The sequence below is a fragment of the Pecten maximus genome, chromosome 12 (genome assembly GCF_902652985.1).
Source record: "Pecten maximus chromosome 12, xPecMax1.1, whole genome shotgun sequence".
In the NCBI taxonomy this organism is placed as follows: domain Eukaryota; kingdom Metazoa; phylum Mollusca; class Bivalvia; order Pectinida; family Pectinidae; genus Pecten; species Pecten maximus.
Window position 1 is genome coordinate 32,755,813 of NC_047026.1, and position 22,093 is coordinate 32,777,905.

Sequence of the window (22,093 nt, forward strand, 5' to 3'; positions counted from 1 at the left end):
TAAATATTGACTGTTTAAATTTTATTATTACCTTCTAGTCATGCTCAAAGTACAAATGTATTGCACAACATTGTTGTTTTCCAAATACTTTGTTTTACACTATTACTTTAGAGTGAAATCTCTGCTGATATTACTGTCGATTACTTGTCAGATTGCTCAACAATTTATATGAATAGAATATGAATAGATTCAGAGCGGTGTGTGTTGTACGCCCTGGTTTTTACCTTGTAATATTAAGGGACCATACGGCCACGTCGATATATTATTCAGCACGTATATGAAGCTATGATAAGCCTGATTAGGATAGATATAAAGCTGCAGGTTAATGTTATAAATTGCTTGATTTGTTGGAAGTTTTATTACGGCCAGATACTTATAATTTTGAATCACATTGTCTAAGGACGCAAAATGATGATATAGCATAGATAACATCGTTAAGTGGAAGATTACCAAAACAAACAATTGCTATGTCACAATATGTATTGTCGTATTGAATCGTGAGCTTTATATAATATTCCAAAAGCACCATCTGTATGTATACTCAATATAATTCTTCCTATGAAAGATGCCAAATATAGACATTTGTAACAATTGTTGTAAGATATTTTACTCAGTTATGTTAGATTATGCTCGAAAATGTGATATTATCGATTATGCTGATTACGTTGACAATGCTTCCAGAGAACGTGAGAGAGTGTGAATGTTTATCTATAGCTTGGCAAGTTCATGTTTATCTGTAGCATGGGCAGTTTGGGTAAGTGTTTTGAGTTTAACTATGGTCTGTAGTAATTTTGCAACGTTTACCAAGCTGTATTTTGGTTGTTCACATTCATTTCTATGTTTGTACTTTGTAATGTTCTATCAATGTTCTTGCGCTCACTTGATGGTTACTGTAGTTCAAAATTGTATCCGTCCATCGCCAGAAGTTTCGTTTTAGTTTTAGTCTGAAGAAAGAAATGGACAACTTCTGTCCCTACTAGAGTAGCAAAAGTGCATTAAGAATTTTAATAGATACATTTTAGGTCCTCGCATCGCGGGTGTCATATAGCAAACAAGGTTTTTGTCCGTTCGTCCGTCCATCCATCTGTCCGTCAGCACTTTCATTTCCGGGGATAATAGCTGTTGATAGGACGTTAAATTAAAAAAAAACACCGAACCGTCTCACAATCCAGAAGGTCAAACTTTCAGAAACATTATATGGTGTTACATATTCGCTGTAATGTGTGGATGTGCAATATGGTTTTAAAAAGCTGCTAAGGTCATGGTCGTCATTAATAATCAGTATCGATATAACAATCAGGTTAAGTCCAGGTATCCAGGTGATCAACACATTCGGGAATCCTTCTGACGTGTCAACAATCTTGAGCATCAACGTATTTATTTAAAACTATTTTTGTTCTGTTTAGGCACTTTCTGTCAATGTGCTGACAATTGCACGTCTCTATCTTCTTGCGGATTCCTGTGTTCAATAAACACATCTAATACTTGAGCATCCTCTATGACTTCACTTTTCCTGAAATCATCCGGATGTGCCGATTTAAGTGCGCCCGAAACAAGGCATAGCAATCCAGCTAGTAAAATAATGACACCTGAAAATCAATTCGATGTATTAAATGAATCGTATTACAAAAGGTGAAACCAAAGATCATAGAAATAATAATAGCAATATATAAACAGTATAACGTGAACCAAAACTCATAGACATAGTATTATTATATTAAAGATATACAAGTCCAATGTTTTACATGTCTGGGGGGAATAAAATGTTTTTGTAAAAAAAAAAAAAAAAAAAAGATATACATACATACATATGTACAAGTCAAATGTAATGGAACACACAAACAGGGGTTAATAAAGAAATAAACAAGCGCCCCCTACAAACAATGACCTATGTTTTTACTGCTCTGAACCTGTGTACGATATAGGGGTATTATAGAGCGGTTTTAATGAAAAATTGGTTCCACTTAAAATGTACTATCGCATACTATTGTTATAAAGATAGTCAGATAGATCCGTTCAAGAGTTACTATTTACTACAGTGTATCTCGATGTACCGAAGTTAAACGACCTTTAAATGCTTTTTATTTGAATTTATTTCGAACATTTGAATATCTATTTAAAGCGATTTCTGCATATTAAGGTTATGATCAGGATATTGAAAACGATTACATCATGGATTTTTAAGAACATTTTTAAATTGTATACCTTTCCTGACAAGACAAGTTTCTTAATGATGTTATGTGTAATACTACATGTAGCTGATAAAATCGTGTATAGTCATTGTACCAAACAAGATGTTTACGTATAACGTACATAGCGAATAGGAATAGCCATATCAAACGTCTATAAATACTTTGAAATTCGTGAGTTTATTACAGATTTTAATTTCTGCAACCACTCACCTGTGATACTGAAGCAGAAGGTATATGTCCCCCCGATGTCAATCACCTGTCCTGTTGAACACAAACAAGTTTGATATTAATGTAAATATATGTCATATACTAGATGTCTCAACGATTGTTCTGTATATGGGCACTGCAACGAGCTAATAGGGTAATTATTTTTGCCAACTTACCAATAAGTTAGAAAAATTAAATGTATGGATGAATGAGATTGCGAGCTTTTGAAATAATAATGTACATGCCTTGCATTGTTAAAACACATTTTGGAAAAATAAAAAGTTACAAAACAACTTACCAACAAGTGTTGGTCCAACCAACGTACCAAGTCCCATCACTGCAAATTCAATCCCTGTTGCTGCAGCAAAATGATCAGGACCAACAATATAAGCATTTAAAGCGTTCAGAATTCCAAAAATAGAATCACTATAAAACCCTCCAAGTACACAAAAAATCACCAGTCCGCCAAAGTATTCCCCGTAAAATGGAAGAAGAATGCAGGCTAACGCCAGGAAGGAAGAGGTTCCGAACATCATCGTCGTCAGCTCGGTGTTATAGCTGTTCGAGTTCACTAACGCTGCTAGTAAGATTCGCGCGAAAAATGCACATACTCCTTTTATTGTCAGTAAATACGAAGCTTGCAAAGAAGTGAATCCCATTGTTATCACAAATTTGGGCAAGTGTAAATAAATGACGAAGGCACCAAGCTGTAACAAACATAAATAGCCAGTGAAACATAAAAAGGAAGCATTCTTTATAATCCTGATCCACTCATTGCACACAGATATTACTGCAGATGACTTTTGTCGTTTCTCGAAGCGTGACGCTTGTTTTCTAGAATATTCCAGAAATGCAGGGAAATACAGTACTCCCATTACAACTTGTTGAAGAGAGAAACATCCAAGAATCACAAAGATCATCCTGTTTCCGTAATACTCTCGTAGAATTTCTACGATTGGGGGCATCACAAGGGAGCCCAATGCTATACCAGACGTAGAAATACCATTGGCTATATTCATCCTTTGCCTGAAGTTGTATCCAACGACGATGAAAGCAGTCGTATTTGATAAACTGGAGCCAATGCCTGATAAAAATAGTAAAAAGAAGAAGAAAACTCAAATATATGTAATCCCGTAGATCTAAGTAACAACCAATAAACAAAGGAAGAAGCATGGAAAATTACTGATAAACATAACCGCACTTGCAAACACAAATGGAAAAAAATCGTGTGTGATTGAACTTAATGGTCGTCAACAATAACGATACATACATGTATGTGTTGATAAGTATTCGCAATCAGTAATTAGCTTTACCGGCATGAAGCTTTTGGATTAAAAATATGTATTGAGGAAGATATGGCATTAAAACCGACACATGCATCGTGTTATTTTCATTCTGGTCTTTCCAATCTAACGTCTCGTAGTTATAACACGCCTGAGCTTTTGAGATATATTTTTATTTTAATATTAAATATAATAAATACCTGCCAGTATCCCATAGGAGAACATCACCACATCTAGTGATACTGGTAAGGCACAGATCAGGAGTCCGGAAGTAAACATCACGGAGCCGGCTATAGAGACACAGCGACAACTAAACCTGTTGGCCAAGGCACTGCATAGGATACCTACCATGTAAGTATCAAAGTAATAACACTATAATATACTATACCCATCTATAAACCTCCACATCAAGATTGGTTGCTGGCTTTAATGGGCCTTGGACGTCCAGCAATTATGCCATATTTTATAAAATTCTTTTGATCATTTATTAGTTATCATTAGGAGGACTAGTTAACTGTATCTTTTTAAAGGAAGTAAAATCTCTTAAAATATAGCCAGTACGATATTAATGTACAAGCTTAAGTCACAAAGTCTTAACACAGCTAAAATGGGGTTAATTTAATATTTGATTTCCCTCCTAGCATTAAGGGTAGTGAGCATAAAAATCAGTTCTCAGGTGTTGCATAAATCTGCATTGTATAGAAATTTATATCGTCTGATGATTGATATATTAACACTGTGTATATCTTTATCATCCAGTAGAATAGATGTTCATTAATAAGTGGATATCTATAATACGAGTACAGTTCGCATCTCTGTGTATCATCTTGTTAGGATATCGGGCCGACCATCACTGTGTGTATCATCTTGTTAGGATATCGGGCCGACCATCACTGTGTGTATCATCTTGTTAGGATATCGGGCCGACCATCACTGTGTATCATCTTGTTAGGATATCGGGCCGACCATCACTGTGTGTATCATCTTGTTAGGATATCGGGCCGACCATCACTGTGTGTATCATCTTGTTAGGATATCGGGCCGACCATCACTGTGTATCATCTTGTTAGGATATCGGGCCGACCATCACTGTGTATCATCTTGTTAGGATATCAGGCCGACCATCACTGTGTATCATCTTGTTAGGATATCGGGCCGACCATCGCTGTGTGTATCATCTTGTTAGGATATCGGGCCGACCATCACTGTGTACCATCTTGTTAGGATATAGGGCCGACCATCACTGTGCCACTAAAATGTTGATGGTTAAGAACATGGGTGTGACGCAGTAGCATATGCTGCGGATATTTCTGGCAAGCCAATAGGGTGCTGTACGTCGTGAGTTCGAGGCCCGGTCAGGGCACGAGTCATAAAGTTGTCTTCCTTCGTCATTTGTGTTACTACTGTATGTTGTAAGTATTAGCACAATGTATCATACGCACTACATGTGTTGTTGATCCGAAGTTAAAGATTTGTATTTCCCGTCGTATTTACACTGTGATGAATACAGATATAATCTAACAATGTGTACATTTATATCGTCCAGTAGATTATTAACAATGTGTTTATCTATTAGAGCGATATTATATTGAGGTCAGTAGCTAACTAAAATGTGTTTTTGTTTACTTCTTACCTCCAGACGTGGTCATACAACCGAATAGAGAACCTGCCATTGCCGTTTTCATGTTGGACTCGTCATATCTGTCTAGCAGAGCCAGGTGGATAATCCCTAAAGCTCCCATAATGGCCCCCTCCACGAACATTATCCAAAACGCCCCGAACAAAACCACCCATGACCAGCCCTTGTCAGGCTGTGACAGGACAATCCCGGCCCGCTTCATCTTAACGACGGGTCTAATTGATCCTGAAATAGACTAAGATAATTTTGAAACAGTCGGTACAATTGTATGGAGATACATGATTTCATAACAAATGATAAACAGCCAGATATACCTTTGAGTGTAATGAAAAAATAGAGAAGCTGTCGGATAGGTAAATATACATTGGACTTAAATCACAAGTGTCTGTGTTTCTATTATTCACCGAAACTAAGTTTATTTTATTCCAATGGGAACAAAAAACACAATATTTAATTGAGTTTGTAAAAGTTATATTTGTTCTTTATGTTTGATGACACGTATTCTCATTGACGTTTCACGATTGTTTTTACGGTATACGGTATATATGGTGTCATAAAGATGTTTAGTGAGTTTGAAATCTACAGTTAAAGTCCCGAATTTATTGCAGCTACTGTGTAAGTTGTATATAAAATACGGAAATCAGCATCCTCAATGTGAAACTTGTCAGTATTTCATAGACTAGAATACTATTCAGATGATAGAGTTTGGAGAAAAAATCACCTAATCTACAACGACACTTGTTTATTCTCGTAATCAGTACAGTGTAGAGAATATGAATATTAACAAATTGATAACAATAATGCACGGTAAACCAAGATGGACATCAGTATTGTGAATTATTTAATATCAATAATAAATTAAGCCAATGAAATAAGTTTATTTAGAGTTACGTAATTGAATAATGCATGAAATTTACATGTACTTGATCTATCATGATAATATCTAGACATCTATTTCCATCCGCTATTGAGTATAAGTTGTTGATCACAGTTGAATAAATAATGAAATTGGTCGCCTATTTCTCTTATATTACATGAAGTGCAAAATCTATTTTCATGTGGCATATTAGACTATCTACCACTTTCAATTGGTATTTTTATATTACCCGTTCTAAATTTACAGTAAGATTGACTAATTTGGGAGAAAGTTCTAGTTAATAATTTTCTCAACAGAGTTCAGTCTTGTAGTTAACAGTTACGTCTCCTGTCGCGTGACACCGTACGTGAAAGATCCCTGAGTTATCTAATTATATATATTTCAATAACTCATTCTAAATATAATACTAACCGGTGTAGGAAAACAATTCTTGTATGTCAATGAAATATCATACATATCGGTACGTGTGCTTTGCTCAAGCATATAGCTTGTTGTAGGAATACAGAGTATACGCTTATATGAACACGTGACACAGAAAAAGCTAAAATGTAGTGCACTTGATATTAGTATACATAGGTACATATTAGATACAAGTCCAAAAACTACATTTTAATCTTTTATTGATAGAAACATGTTTTGTTTATCAATGAAATTTGAAACATTTGATACGCTTTAACATTCAGTCTCTGTATCCATTCTCAAGACAGACTCGTGTGTTAGACAATCAATAAATTGCCCCCCCCCCCCCCCCCCCCCCCCCCCCCCCCCTCCACCTCGGGTTGGAAATTTCAGTCACATCCCCAAGTTAAAGGCGACGTTGCTATGGACCCTTACACTTTTGTTAATATTTTAGTGACGTATATAAATCAACTGCGCGAGGATAATACTATAATCTAGACATGACACAGTTACAACAAAGGTCGCCACGCTTCCCTATCTAGCCACAATTATTTTCACACACACCCATCATATTACCTTTCCATACAACACATTATAACATACTGCTTACACGCATATATTTGTTACCTGTATAGCAATGTATTTTCTTATACAAAACCGAATATAATTATCTTATTAAAAATGTCTTTTACATTTTAGTTTATCTGTCTTATTACAATAATGTATACCACTACATATCTCTTATTTTGTTATTCAAACTATATTACATGCATATGATATATATTGTAATATATCATTTCATATACAAAACTCTGTACTCTTTACCCGCATTAGTCAGATTTCCAACACATGCTACACACGTACCCACGTACAGTTGAACTGGGGCAACCTTAGTGGCAGCGGTAATGGCGGCATCCATTGTTCTCGGTATATTGGCTTTTGTTTAATACAGTGTATTTCCAAAATCAATGCGACTATTGGGAATGCACAGTCTTTGTATATAATACTTGTATTATACAGACATGTTATGTGTATTGTTAATGTTCATTTCGTCGCTAAACACTACACATACTCACCGTTATGCACTGCACACCTCTGTCTAAAGCACATGTTAGCTCAGCCAATATCGGGTAACGGCCAACTGTTCCTACAGCGTCGCATATGTGTCAAATATTTCATGCGTGTACCTAGGATTTGGGAGTGTTATTTCTCTGTAATGTTATGTAAATGTTTATTCAGAATAATATACAACATATAATCTTCCGCAACCGTATACATTAAAACGGATATTGATTTTATGTGCTTGACAATTACATGTCCCAAACAAGCTTGTTAATTACAGGTCCCAAACAAGCTTGATAATACATTTTCTCTAACAAGCTTGGTAATTACATGTCCAAAACAAGCTTTTTAATTACATGTCCTAAACATGCTTGTTAACTATACATGCCCTAAACACGCTTGTTGCTTACATGTCCCAAATTGGGTCTTCCCCGAACGCCAACTCTGGTTAGGGTGGGGTGTTATAGTCTGTTACAGAAATATCCTCAACGTAAGGATCCAAAGGTTAATCAGAACACAGGTTAATCAGAACACAGGTAAATCAGAACACAGGTAAATCAGAACACAGGTACATCAACTCACCTGTTGGGTGATCAGAATATCATTAACTGTTGATTGCCAAACAACTGAAATAATGTATAAAATGATGAATAGGAAATGAGAGTTCTGCATAAAGTCGTCCCTCCTTCTTTATTCATAGTAATGTCCCTCCCAAAAATGGGATGGACAGTGAGGGACCAGTGAGGGATGAGGGACTGACCCCGTGACCTATAATTAGAATGACCTCTTCACTTTTAATAGTAATTAGATTAACAGTAATGAGGGATGAGTATATATTTAGAACAAGCTGGGTTTTCCCGGTGACATTCTATGTATATCCAAAAGAGGATTGATCCTCCTTACATTCCAGACATATCGCCCAATGGCGATTATTTTTAGAATAATTCTTTAAGGAGGATTTATGTGTCAAGAATAGAATGATATGATTGTCCCTTACATGCTACCCTCCACATAGTGATGCGTATCTTAACCTCATGTATTGCATCATTGTTATTTTAACACACTCGCGGTTTTTCCAAGCTTTGTAACGTTTACTTAACGTATTAGTTGCGACAGTCCTCCTCTTTATTTCATCATAGCTATTTTTGCACAGTTTGTAATGTGTATACATAAGCTAACGTTGATGTGTATTACCTCAGACAAACATATAAAACTATTAAAAGAAGATAAGTGATTCATTCTTTAAATATGGGTTGGAAGGAACACTTGGATAATATCTACTTTGATTTAAACAACCCTATCAGTTATGCGGGACCAGAAAAGATTTAAGATCGGAATTCATGCCATTCGTCGTTTCCTTCAGGATATAGACGCATACAGCTTACAACGTCCTCTACGCTACAAGTTTAAGACTAGAAAAGTAATATCTCAAGGTATCGATGCTTTATGGGATGTTGATCTAGCTGACGTCTCAAACCTAGAGAAAGAAAACGATGGAATACGATACTTATTCATTGCCATTGACGTGTTTTCGCGTCATTTGTGGGTTGTTCCTTTGAAGAATAAACAACACCAGTCTATCATTGACGGATTCAAACACATATTTGGTCAGGGTAGAAAACCACAAGAGGTCAGATCGGATCCGGGCAGTGAATGGAAAAATACAATAATGTATACCACTACATCTCTCTTATTTTGTTATTCAAACTATATTACATGCATATGATATATATTGTAATATATCATTTCATATACAAAACTCTGTACTCTTTACCCGCATTAGTCAGATTTCCAACACATGCTTCACACGTACCCACGTACAGTTGAACTGGGGCAAACTTAGTGGCAGCGGTAATGGCGGCATCCATTGTTCTCGGTATATTGGCTTTTGTTTAATACAGTATATTTCCAAAATCAATGCGACTATTGGGAATGCACAGTCTTTGTATATAATACTTGTTTTATACAGACATGTTATGTGTATTGTTAATGTTCATTTCGTCGCTAAACACTACACATACTCACCGTTATGCACTGCACACCTCTGTCAAAAGCACATGTTAGCTCAGCCAATATCGGGTAACGGCCAACTGTTCCTACAGCGTCGCATATGTGTCAAATATTTCATGCGTGTACCTAGGATTTGGGAGTGTTATTTCTCTGTAATGTTATGTAAATGTTTATTCAGAATAATATACAAGATATAATCACCCGCAACCGTATACATTAAAACGGATATTGATTTTATGTGCTTGACAATTACATGTCCCAAACAAGCTTGTTAATTACAGGTCCCAAACAAGCTTGATAATACATTTTCTCTAACAAGCTTGGAAATTACATGTCCAAAACAAGCTTTTTAATTACATGTCCTAAACATGCTTGTTAACTATACATGCCCTAAACACGCTTGTTGCTTACATGTCCCAAATTGGGTCTTCCCCGAACGCCAACTCTGGTTAGGGTGGGGTGTTATAGTCTGTTACAGAAACATCCTCAACGTAAGGATCCAAAGGTTAATCAGAACACAGGTTAATCAGAACACAGGTAAATCAGAACACAGGTAAATCAGAACACAGGTACATCAACTCACCTGTTGGGTGATCAGAATATCATTAACTGTTGATTGCCAAACAACTGAAATAATGTATAAAATGATGAATAGGAAATGAGAGTTCTGCATAAAGTCGTCCCTCCTTCTTTATTCATAGTAATGTCCCTCCCAAAAATGGGATGGACAGTGAGGGACCAGTGAGGGATGAGGGACTGACCCCGTGACCTATAATTAGAATGACCTCTTCACTTTTAATAGTAATTAGATTAACAGTAATGAGGGATGAGTATATATTTAGAACAAGCTGGGTTTTCCCGGTGACATTCTATGTATATCCAAAAGAGGATTGATCCTCCTTACATTCCAGACATATCGCCCAATGGCGATTATTTTTAGAATAATTCTTTAAGGAGGATTTATGTGTCAAGAATAGAATGATATGATTGTCCCTTACATGCTACCCTCCACATAGTGATGCGTATCTTAACCTCATGTATTGCATCATTGTTATTTTAACACACTCGCGGTTTTTCCAAGCTTTGTAACGTTTACTTAACGTATTAGTTGCGACAGTCCTCCTCTTTATTTCATCATAGCTATTTTTGCACAGTTTGTAATGTGTATACATAAGCTAACGTTGATGTGTATTACCTCAGACAAACATATAAAACTATTAAAAGAAGATAAGTGATTCATTCTTTAAATATGGGTTGGAAGGAACACTTGGATAATATCTACTTTGATTTAAACAACCCTATCAGTTATGCGGGACCAGAAAAGATTTAAGATCGGAATTCATGCCATTCGTCGTTTCCTTCAGGATATAGACGCATACAGCTTACAACGTCCTCTACGCTACAAGTTTAAGACTAGAAAAGTAATATCTCAAGGTATCGATGCTTTATGGGATGTTGATCTAGCTGACGTCTCAAACCTAGAGAAAGAAAACGATGGAATACGATACTTATTCATTGCCATTGACGTGTTTTCGCGTCATTTGTGGGTTGTTCCTTTGAAGAATAAACAACACCAGTCTATCATTGACGGATTCAAACACATATTTGGTCAGGGTAGAAAACCACAAGAGGTCAGATCGGATCCGGGCAGTGAATGGAAAATAGATGGGTAAAACAATATTTAGACAAAGAGGGAGTCGGGCATTATGTCACTCATAACGTCACTCATGCAAATTATGCTGAGAGAGTAATCAGGACACTGAAAGTGTTGATGTATCGATATTTCACTCACAACCGAACCCATCAGTACTTAGATGTTCTACAGGATATCGTCCAAAATTACAATGCCAGGCCCCACAGTGCTCTAGATGGTAAATCACCGGATGCTATTGAGAAGTCCAATGAAGCATTGGTGTGGAAACATTTGTATGTTGATTCGAAGAAACCTAGGATAGTTAAGAAAAAGAAAAGCTCAAAACCTTTCAAGTTTAAAGTTGGTGATGTAGTAAGAATATCGGCCAACAGACGCACATTCCAACGTGATTTTGAGCAAAAATGGACAGAAGAGGTTTTCACCATCAAGACGAGGTACCTTCGTCAAGGTATACCTATCTATAAAATCATTGACTACGACGGAGATTCGATAGCTGGGACTTTTTATAACAGCGAACTACAAAAGGTCAACAAAGGGAGGGATGACTTGTTCAAGGTGGAAAGGGTGTTAAAACGACGAAAGAGAAACGGAATTCAGGAAGTATACGTAAAATGGCTTGGTTATCCAAAGAAATTTAATAGTTGGATCAAAGAGAGCGACGTCCAAAACCTATAAAAGGACCTAAAAAAGAAAGGGTGTTCATTTTCAATCTGACAGCCATGCAGTCCACGTCGTGTCCAAAGTGTAATAAAGTGTGTTCTCGAAGGGATGTTCTTTTACGGCACATGAAAACCATACATGGAGGCAGTCAACCGTATCCACGAATCAGTCATGCGTATCCACCGCCGCCACCACCGCCACCACATGAAGTGAAGGTGCTTAACTCGTCATCACAGCCGCCGCCGCCGCCGCCGCCGCCGCCGCCGCCGCCGCCACCACCGCCAGTGCGGGATTTTGTCTTCAAACATCCTTTCACAGCAAATGTTTCCGGACCAACATCGTGTGGAAAGACTTATTTTGTTAAAAAAGTGCTTCAGAGTTGCATGACAAAAATTGAGCCCGCACCTCAGAGAATCATATGGCTTTACAAAAGATAGCAATCACTGTATGATGTTATACAGTCGACTGTTACACCGACAGTTGAGTTTATAAAGGGGATACCTCTAGATTTGGATCAAGATTCGTTTATTAATCCTAATGTCAACAACTTAATAGTGCTAGATGATCTCATGTCTACGGCATCCAAGGATCAACGTGTCAACGAACTTTTTACAGAAGGCAGTCATCATAGAAATTTGTCTGTCATAGCCATCAATCAGAATCTTTATTACAACAAAGATCCAACTCAAAGAAGAAATTGTCACTATTTAGTGATGTTTAATAACCCGGTTGATAGGCAACAGACCATGACGCTGGCTCGGCAAATGTATCCGGAAAGACCCCAACATCTCGTGCGTCAATTTAATGAAGCTACGGATAAACCATACGGTTATTTATTGGTGGACCTTAAACAAACTACCCCGGAATCTCTACGTTTGCGTAACAATGTTTTTCTGGATGAGACTATAAAAGGACCACTGGTTTCAAATTGTATTCATTCTGAAAACAACACCCCTACTGTGCAGACGTATTCAGAAGTCCCTGCAGAAGAAGATACAGTCAAAATGTCGACAGATACAGAAAAGTTCAATATGATTAGCTGTGAAGATTGTGGAATTGTCTTCGAAAATTTGCATGATCTTCAGAAACACATTAAGAATTGGTGTCCCGATCACTACAAAGTGAAGAGGAGCATGTCGAAAGAAGAAAGTGTACCAAACAAAAAGATCAAATTCGAGAGAATGATCTCTGACGACAGCGATGAGTCTAACTCTTCATTTGATGACGCAGAAGACGAAGTCTTTACGCATTTTGCAGAAATAGCCAGAGAGAAAAACGAAGGACATTGGCAAAAGAAATTAGAGAAATATGAAAATGAAGGATTCTCAAATTCCGAGGCTAAATCGAAGACTGACATAAAACTCAGGGAAGATGATATGAAAGAATTCCTAGGACACTATAAACAAGTTCTGACCTATTTATTGCAGTTAAGACATGGGAGATTACACGGACAGGTAATAGAATCAATTGAAAACTATATTGCTGATGGTATGGACAGAGAAAAAGCCATTCGGGTTACTCTCAGGCAATTCAAACATCAATTTGAAGACTATTTGGATAATGTAACCGATGACGAGGAAAGTGTTGATACTGATTCCGAGGGATCGAACAATGAGGATGAAACTGATGAGGACAATAGTGAAATGGAAGAGTAAAAATCGAACGTGAACGTTTTGATTATGTCAATTTCACCTAGGAATAATCACTTGTAAATAGGGTCATGTAGTTGATAAAATTTAAAAGATTCTGATGTTGTCATTGTTTTTCCTTTGTTGATGAGATATACCATAAACAGCACAAACCATTGGGTGATGCTCAAGGACTTTATTAAAAATACATTTCATACTTATACATCATACTAAAGATATATTGGATAAGTAATTAAAATATATATAAACCTGATACGGGCAAAGATTTAGACAGATATTATCTACATTCATACATACTGTCAAATCAAATGTAATATATCTCTTACAGCATTTACATATTTAATCCTAACGTTTATCAATATGTTGTATTGAGAGCCATCAATCAAAAATATTGAATGTGTATTTTTTGAAAATAAATAGACATATCTATAAAGGAAAAGGTAATATCATATTCAAATGTATGAAATGGTTCATGTTTGTGAAATTTTAAAATGACCATAAGCCAAACTGTCTATGCCAGTGAAGTACCGTTTGTCGTCATACGGAGACAGACTGGTCTTGTTGACCGTTATACTATAGAGTTGGTGATCAAAACTACGTATAAGATTCATTTTATGTTTGCAACTGCTTTGTTCGGAAAGACAGAGTAAATACGCTTGGTGTCTCAGTTGCTTTTCAATGACTGATTTCTTCACTCCTTTAGCCGTACGTTTCTCTACACCCCCACATGTCAGACTATACATTTTGGGTTTTAATCCTACAAACTGGTCCATAATTTGACCGCTACACTCGTCTTTCATTTTACTGAGGACTTTGCAATTGTTCATGTTAAACTGTGGGCTGTCTTTTGGGAAATTGCTAGTGTCAAACAGGTCAGCATTGTCTCGCATGTCCCCGTACCAGTCAGGTGTTTCTATGCAGTATGCGAGAGAGTCCGTGTCAGTGAATAACAATTCTGCTTTTGGTCCATACTTTTGTTTGAAGAAATCATAATGGAACTCATACATGAATATCTTTGATACCTCTAGAATACAGAACCCTGCATAAATCGGCCGATTTAAGATAATGTTTGTTTTCTTCATGTTGACTGCAACAAGATCTTTGTTAAAAAATTTAAAAGACTGAAAATTTGGTTTAGCACATACTTTTCTGAGTCGTTTTGGTGTATTCACCAGCTCAACGCTGACTCTCTTCCTCATGTTTTCCATTGTCTTACCAAAAACGGAATTGTTCATTAGTTTGAAAAAGTCTTTCTCAAAGTCGTTTTTGGCTTGTTTTCTTTTGATTGTATTAAAGTCAATGTAAGGTTTCAACCAAGCGAATTGTTTAAATTCAATAACTCGATGGATTTTTGTAAGTAGCATGCCTCTGGAGAGATAGTATTTCAAGTTTCGATAATGGAGGACGTATTGTTGCTTGGGGTATAGATTTGGAACTAGTTTTCTGAATGGTTTGCCTTTGATATTTAATTTCTCTCGAAGATCTTGAGAATGGGGAGAAAGCATATCTTTCGTAATGCCGATGTTCTCGGGGGCCAAGGGGTAGTCATTATGTTTGTCATGTAAATGTTCCGGATACTCAAGGTCAACTTCTAAAATGTAACCTGTGTCCGCGTTGTCGTCAATGTCAGAAACAACTAAATTTGAAATTTGTTCAGGTGTCAGCCATGCAAAGTCTTTTTCCGGTAAGGATTCAGACATACTCGTACCGTACAAATTATTCATATCTAGGTACGTGAGCCAGGTATTTGGTTTCGATGGGTCATATTCAGGTGCTTTGGGATTATTAGCCTGAGCAAACTTTTTTGAAATCATGGACACGCCTCCGCGGATACCTCTTTCAACCATCAGTACCATGTCGATATCGATAAGAAGTTGAAGTTCTACCCCAGTCATTTTTAGCATAGCGTCCCATGAAAACCCGGGAGCCGAGTAATAATGGGCGGGGTCTAAATGGTAATATTCTAAACTGATTGATCGAAAGTTCTCGAACACATCGGCCAACAGCAAGACATCCGTCTTTAAGTAAAGGTCATGATACTAACCAAAACAAGTCATATCGAAGGTGTGCCAGACCGATTGCGCGTGTCTATAATCTGTGTCGGACAGATCCGTTTCTGTAAGTTTATTATAAAACTGATCTTGTCCAGGTAATTTCGGGTGACGTTGCGTAATCGTATGGGTATACCCCTTTTCGAAGAAGAAGTTGGAGATGCTCCTCGTTGTGGAAGTGTCTCGATAAATTCGGGAATTTATCAACTCCCTCTGCTACCAAATTGGACACCAGTGTGTCTAGAGGAGCATTTAGAAATTGCAAGGAATCGATAAATCTCAGGTTCCCTAGAGAAAATGACATGTACTTCTCCATATTGTTTGGAATACAAGACAAAGTCTTTGATTTGAATTTTCCTGCTGATTCCATCAACAAATGCATATCATAGCCTCGTAAGTTATGAAACACGACAGGAATGTAAAACCTTGAACTCTGTGACCTTTTCCCTTGTCTAAATTGATATTGAAAGTTACAATTACTGTGACTTGGACCTCTGTAACGTCCATCTAAATAATCATGGTCGAAAACTCTGTCGTTTCCAAGATCTTTCTGACAAATATGACATTGTGTTGCATTTTGGAAAGAGATTTTTTCGTTTTGAGTCAAAGTCATGGGATTAACATTTTCTAAAATTTGGCAAATGCTTTCCTCTTCTTGAATCATTTTTTTGAAAAAATTGTCAACTACGTCAGGACCTCTATAGACCTGTGCAGATTTTGATAGTTTGTCGGATGAACATTTTACCATGTATGAAAAGCCACAAGGCTCGTGTTTTTGATACCGAGTTGTTGATGATTTGTCTGGGTTCGGTTCACATGTGCTAATGGGGCGTACAAAGCTTTCAAAGTCAGCATAAATCACAAATGGGACTTTGAGTTGTTTATGAATTTGATTAAATTTGACCCACTGTTGTTCTTCTTGTTTGGGGAAGCTTAATTTTTGAGGACCGTGAGGGGAGCAATACGGAACATGGTCATCTAACAATTGTTGTGTTGTGTAACCATGGAGGCAAAAGTTACAATAATGTGTTTGGCCATTGTGCGCGGTGCGATCGCCTAACAAACGGCTCAAACTTCTTACGAGGCAATAGTGTCTGCTTTCACCTTTTGAAAATAAGAGAAGGTTTACATGTCTAGAAGTCTGACGTAAGTCGGTAACGTGTAATGGATACACTTCATCACCCTCTAACCCCAAAATATTTACCGATATGTTGTTTTGTTGTTCGAACTTTGGTACTTGCGACAATGGAACCGGGAATTCAATGCCATTCATGTCAAGCTCGTGTGCATACTGTATATAGTTCGAAACTTGTCCTGGGTTAGCGTCTCTTGCGACAGAGTGTATGTCAGCAAGGACTGACCAGAGGAAACACTTTTGGTCTATGTTTTTATATTAAGAACAGCCTTTTTCTTTTGAATATTTTGTGGTAATGGAATGTAGCTACTACCCTCTAACGGTGTGTATTCTACTGTGTTTACTTCGAGTTTCAATATTTTATCTATCGTCCACCCACTTCCATCGCGCTCAAAATTTTGATATGCATTATGTAAGTTTTGAAAAGCTTCGGCAAGCTGTTCTGTTAGCTTTGATACGTTCGTGCATGTCAAATTAATGGATCTAAATGTGGGTTCAGCATATATTGGTTCATTGTTTTGGTCATATTTCACAAATTTCACAAATAATGTGAGAAACCATTTCATACCTTTGATATCCTTGAGTCTTTCTTCTAAAATGTCTTTAATCTGTGTTTGATTGTCATTAAAAAACTGTAAAATGTCCCACAGATTTCCCGGGTTTGGGTCTAATGTCTCCAACCGCGCTGTTCCTTCAAGAGCTTCGATTCCTCCTCCACGTTGTTGACGGGTATTCCAGGTATCGCGACGCGTCAAACATCCATCACATACATCTGTTCTTTTCCCATAAAACCTTTCTGGGAGTGGCCGATGACACCAGTTACATTCTCTCCCCTGATCTCCACAAGTCTTGCAAAACTTCTTTCCTGGTAGAAGGCTTCTCACTCGAGAACACCAAATACATTTCCCCTCATTTTCAGCAGTTTTACTATCAGCCTTTTCTTGGTCTCTGTTTTCGCCTATATCTCGACTCTTCGGAAATTTTGACTGTATATTGTTGCACGTTTCGTCTGCTTTTCTTTTTCTGTTTGGCGGTGTATTTTCCTTATGCATTTTTAGATGACGTTTGAAGTTATCCTTACGGTTAAAGACAACACTACACTGAGCACAAGTATATTTTATCGAATCGCCGTGAAATGTTCTTTCGTGTCTAAGTAGGTGAGATTTTTGTTTAAATACCTTGTTACATTCAACACATTTGTTTGTCTTTGCTGGTTGTTGTACGGTTGACTGATCAGTAAGTAGGGCGATGCGACGTAGACTGAGCTCCGTATCAGTGCTGCTTGATAAGTTGTTTTCTATCATCCACTTATCTAACTCTGTTACTGTGTGTTGATTGTACATCTCATTTCTTATATCCATCGTGGTTTTGTTGTTTAAAACAGCATTTAGGTAAAAGTCTACTTTGTTGGTGTAGGAAAAAATGTATACACAACTCGATGTTGATATTCGGTAGAATAAAAACTTCACAGGTAAAATTCTGCTTGACTGGTTAGAGTAGAAATGTATACACAAGTCGATGTAGATACTTCGTCAGCAATGATAACTCCACAGGTAAATTTGTAATTGCGAGTATACATATACGTCTGTTCACCTTGAGTGTCACCCTTCAACTGATATGTTTGGTTAACGTTACCTTATGTATACATAGTATAAACCGTGTAAAAATAGCTCTGATTCAATAGAGAGGAGGATCGTCAGGTAAACGTTACTGCTTACCAAGTATGGAAAAACCGCGATTGTGTTAAAATAACAATGATGCAATACATGAGGTTAAGATACTCATCACTATGTGGAGGGTAGCATGTAAGGGACAATCATATCATTCTATTCTTGGCACATAAATCCTCCTTAAAGAATTATTCTAAAAATAATCGCCATTGGGCGATATGTCTGGAATGTAAGGAGGATCAATCCTCTTTTGGATATACATAGAATGTCACCGGGAAAACCCAGCTTGTTCTAAATATATACTCATCCCTCATTACTGTTAATCTAATTACTATTAAAAGTGAAGAGGTCATTCTAATTAGAGGTCACGGGGTCAGTCCCTCATCCCTCACTGGTCCCTCACTGTCCATCCCATTTTTGGGAGGGACATTACTATGAATGAAGAAGGAGGGACGACTTTATGCAGAACTCTCATTTCCTATTCATCAATAAAACCAGAGACGTAAAAAGCACGTCTCTGATAAAACTGAAGCCCACTTTGGAAATTCATCATATTTTGCTTTGATATTTGAATAATCAACATTTTGGCAAACATATGTAATTGTAAAACATTTATAGAATATATCATTAAATACGTTTGAATCATATTTTCTGTTAAAAGTTTTATCGATCAAACTTGAACCTTTTGTTAAATTTGGTGTCATATTGATTTGATTTGTGCTTGTTTGCAGATTTAGTGTAAATACTTAAGATATATGATTGTTTAATTTACTTTCTTTTATATTATTTTAGCAAAGTCAGCCTTGTACCATTTTTCATTGATGGTGTAAATATATATCTGATTATCAACATTTAGATTGGCATTATTACGGAATCTTAAATTCATACTTTTTCACTGTAAAGCAATTGTATATTAGTTAGATTTGTATAGATAATTAAGTTATTGTAGAATTGTTGTAATATTCTTTAAAAATTGTATCTGTTAGCTATACATATAATGTATTGGATTTTTTGATATTTGTTATTATATAACACTATATCGATCAGTTACTTCAGAACTATTGTAATATTCTTGTAAAGTTGATATATCTGTTTAAGGTTTAATAAGTACAGGTTTTCTTCAAATTTGTGCTTTGAATTAGAAAGCACTTTCTAAATGTTTTCATCTATATACAATGTACATGTATTTTGATCTGATATTGTCATTAATAATATTAATAAATAGTTAGCCATATTGCTTTGAAAAAACATATATTTATTGATATAATATTATCATTACATTACTACTCTAGTAAAACATCTATATGATCGTACTTTGAATTTAGAACACTGTATCTAATTCATATACCTGAGTTGGTCCTATGTTTTACCTGAGTTGGTAGAGACTATAACTTTACTTCAAAGAACTTCCTACATAAACACCTTCCTTTGTCTTTACCAGTGTTGGTGTTCGGGAATGAGCCGTCCCAAACAAGCTTGTTAATAGCATGTCCTAAAAAGCTTGTTTATTACATGTCCTAAAAAGCTTGTTTATTACATGCCCTAAAAAAACTTCTGAATTACATTTTTTTTTTTTTTTTCCAATTTTACTGATACATAAAGGATGATCACTCACTCACTCACTCACTCACTCACTCACTCACTCACTCACTCACTCACTCACTCACTAATAATCATCATCATCATCATATCAGCTCATCAACAACATATTACATCATCACCACCACCACCACCACCACCATCATCATCATCATCATCATCATCATCATCATCATCGTCATCATCATCATATCAACTCATCAACAACATATTACATCATCATCATTCAATCTACTACTAGCATCCTGTACCAGAAAATTTAATATCACATTAAAACTTTAAACCATCTTTATATGCACTCAACATCGTCATCATAACCATCATCAATTATTATCAGTTCAATTGATTTCATATTATATAAGATTGAAGTACATACATTTGTTTCATTACAGATAAATATTTAACACATCACTCTACACCCATCATCTATACACACTCACACTAACCCTTACTTACACTTATATACTATACATATACACACACCGGTAACAAAGAGGAAAAATAAACAACTTTGTTGGGAATAGGGATAAACACAAAAGAAAAGAAAAAAGTGAAAAACCTACAATTCCAGATTATGGACAAATAACTAAAGTGTATGCACAAGGAGAGACAGAAATAGAGATAGAGCTCGAGAGAGACAGAAAGATAGAGAGATAGAGAGAGACAGACAGATAGAGAGAGGGGATGGACTATTGGTTTCAGAACTCAACTCACAATGTGATGAAATTATGAATCAATAATTTACAAGAAAAATACAGTGTCAGACATATTTCAACACCCAGGAGACAACTGTCAATACCATTACAAAGCAATAAGTTTTCCCCATTTTTTCCATTCCTTTTTAAATCTTTTCCCTATAAGTATCTCCTTTTGTATTCGCTATAACTTTTTGTATATAATGGTAGTCCTTGATTGAGTTAACCAATGTACTTATATTTAAGGAGTTATGAAGAAACCGCATTATATATATATATAGTGTTTAATTATTATAAGTATTTCATTATCAATTTTACCATTCACATTCTGTGTAAGGAATCCAAAAAGATAAGATTCTTTATTAAAATCAAAAGGAATAATGAGTGCATCTAAAAGATTTTCAAAACTAAGAAGAAGTTTCTGGGCCTCTTGACATTCCCATAAAATATGGATAATGGTTTCAATCTCGGAATTGCAGAGAGTACACATGGGAGATATAGCTAATCGAATTTTAAATAAGAATGAATTTGTTGTTAGAATATGGTGATTTATTCTGTACTGGAACCACTGAAATTTTGTGTTGGTAGTTATAGTAAAGGAAGCTTAAATATATGTTGCCAAGAGAAGTTACTAAAATCAAAGACTCTATTCCATTTATTCTGACCTGACGGAATTACATTATTTTTTAACAGGATACTATAAAAAATGTTTGGAACCTTTAGACTGTTTAAAGAATGGTTCCATGTTGACAGGAATAAAGGGACATGTTAATTTCAATTTAGAAAAATCTAGATTAGAGTTGAAATATTTCACTGCAGAAAGAACACTGTGATATTGAAGAAAATTAGTCTGTATTTGATAGATTTCAGTAAATATGAAATTTATAAAATGTACCCGAGTTATATTCTTTGAATAGGTCACATATATTAACAACTCGCTGTTTATACCAGTCTTTCATGAAAAATGACCTTCGATCAATAATAATTTTGTCATTAAACCATAAAGGGGTCTTTAGGTATGTTTCAATTTTGTTGATATTTACTTCATTTTCCAAATTTAGTTTTTTACAAGCTTTCAAAACATCAATCCAAAACTTGTTTTTGCATTTACTTTCACATAACTTTATATAGTCTGAGCCACAATTTGCCAACATGTCTACGTTAACATAAGTTTTGAAAATAGATTGCCATTTAGATGTACTTTGAAATAATCTTCTAATCCAACCTGATTTTACAGGCGCTTGCATAGAAAATGTGATTTTCAATTATTTTTTTATTTGACAGTGGTATGTGTAATCTGTTAAGCTCACA

General features: G+C 36.0%; 3 protein-coding genes across 3 annotated transcripts; 1 reads left to right on the forward strand and 2 right to left on the reverse strand.

The window, feature by feature from the left end:
• Positions 1-7,779, reverse strand: LOC117339896 (monocarboxylate transporter 4-like). The gene is made up of 6 exons (XM_033901608.1): positions 7,674-7,779; positions 5,316-5,546; positions 3,883-4,026; positions 2,698-3,483; positions 2,403-2,453; positions 1-1,589 (listed from the first exon to the last, which is right to left on the reverse strand). Exons 1-6 carry the CDS (start codon positions 7,705-7,707, stop codon positions 1,417-1,419), a joined length of 1,419 nt encoding a protein of 472 aa, XP_033757499.1. The 5' UTR covers positions 7,708-7,779; the 3' UTR covers positions 1-1,416.
• A 3,661-nt stretch (positions 7,780-11,440) lies between these two features.
• On the forward strand, positions 11,441-11,998 carry LOC117339000. The gene has a single exon (XM_033900365.1). The coding sequence runs from the start codon at positions 11,441-11,443 to the stop codon at positions 11,996-11,998; it is 558 nt and encodes a 185-aa protein (XP_033756256.1).
• A 2,936-nt stretch (positions 11,999-14,934) lies between these two features.
• LOC117339622 lies at positions 14,935-18,451 on the reverse strand. The gene has a single exon (XM_033901314.1). It carries the CDS (start codon positions 18,177-18,179, stop codon positions 17,064-17,066), a length of 1,116 nt encoding a protein of 371 aa, XP_033757205.1. The 5' UTR covers positions 18,180-18,451; the 3' UTR covers positions 14,935-17,063.
• Positions 18,452-22,093: the final 3,642 nt, after the last annotated feature.

What these genes read in the sequence shown, in the direction of transcription:
- LOC117339896 (XM_033901608.1), bottom strand. Translation starts at nt 7,707, where the DNA reads ATGTGCTTTAGACAGAGGTGTGCAGTGCATAACG. An exon ending in TTGTATGACCACGTCTGGAG is followed by an intron (nt 4,027 to 5,315) that starts GTAAGAAGTAAA and finishes CTTACATGGTAG; the next exon opens with GTATCCTATGCAGTGCCTTG. An exon ending in GGTTGGACCAACACTTGTTG is followed by an intron (nt 2,454 to 2,697) that starts GTAAGTTGTTTT and finishes TGTGTTCAACAG; the next exon opens with GACAGGTGATTGACATCGGG.
- LOC117339622 (XM_033901314.1), bottom strand. Translation starts at nt 18,179, where the DNA reads ATGGATATAAGAAATGAGATGTACAATCAACACACAGTAACAGAGTTA.
- LOC117339000 (XM_033900365.1), top strand. Translation starts at nt 11,441, where the DNA reads ATGTATCGATATTTCACTCACAACCGAACCCATCAGTACTTAGATGTT.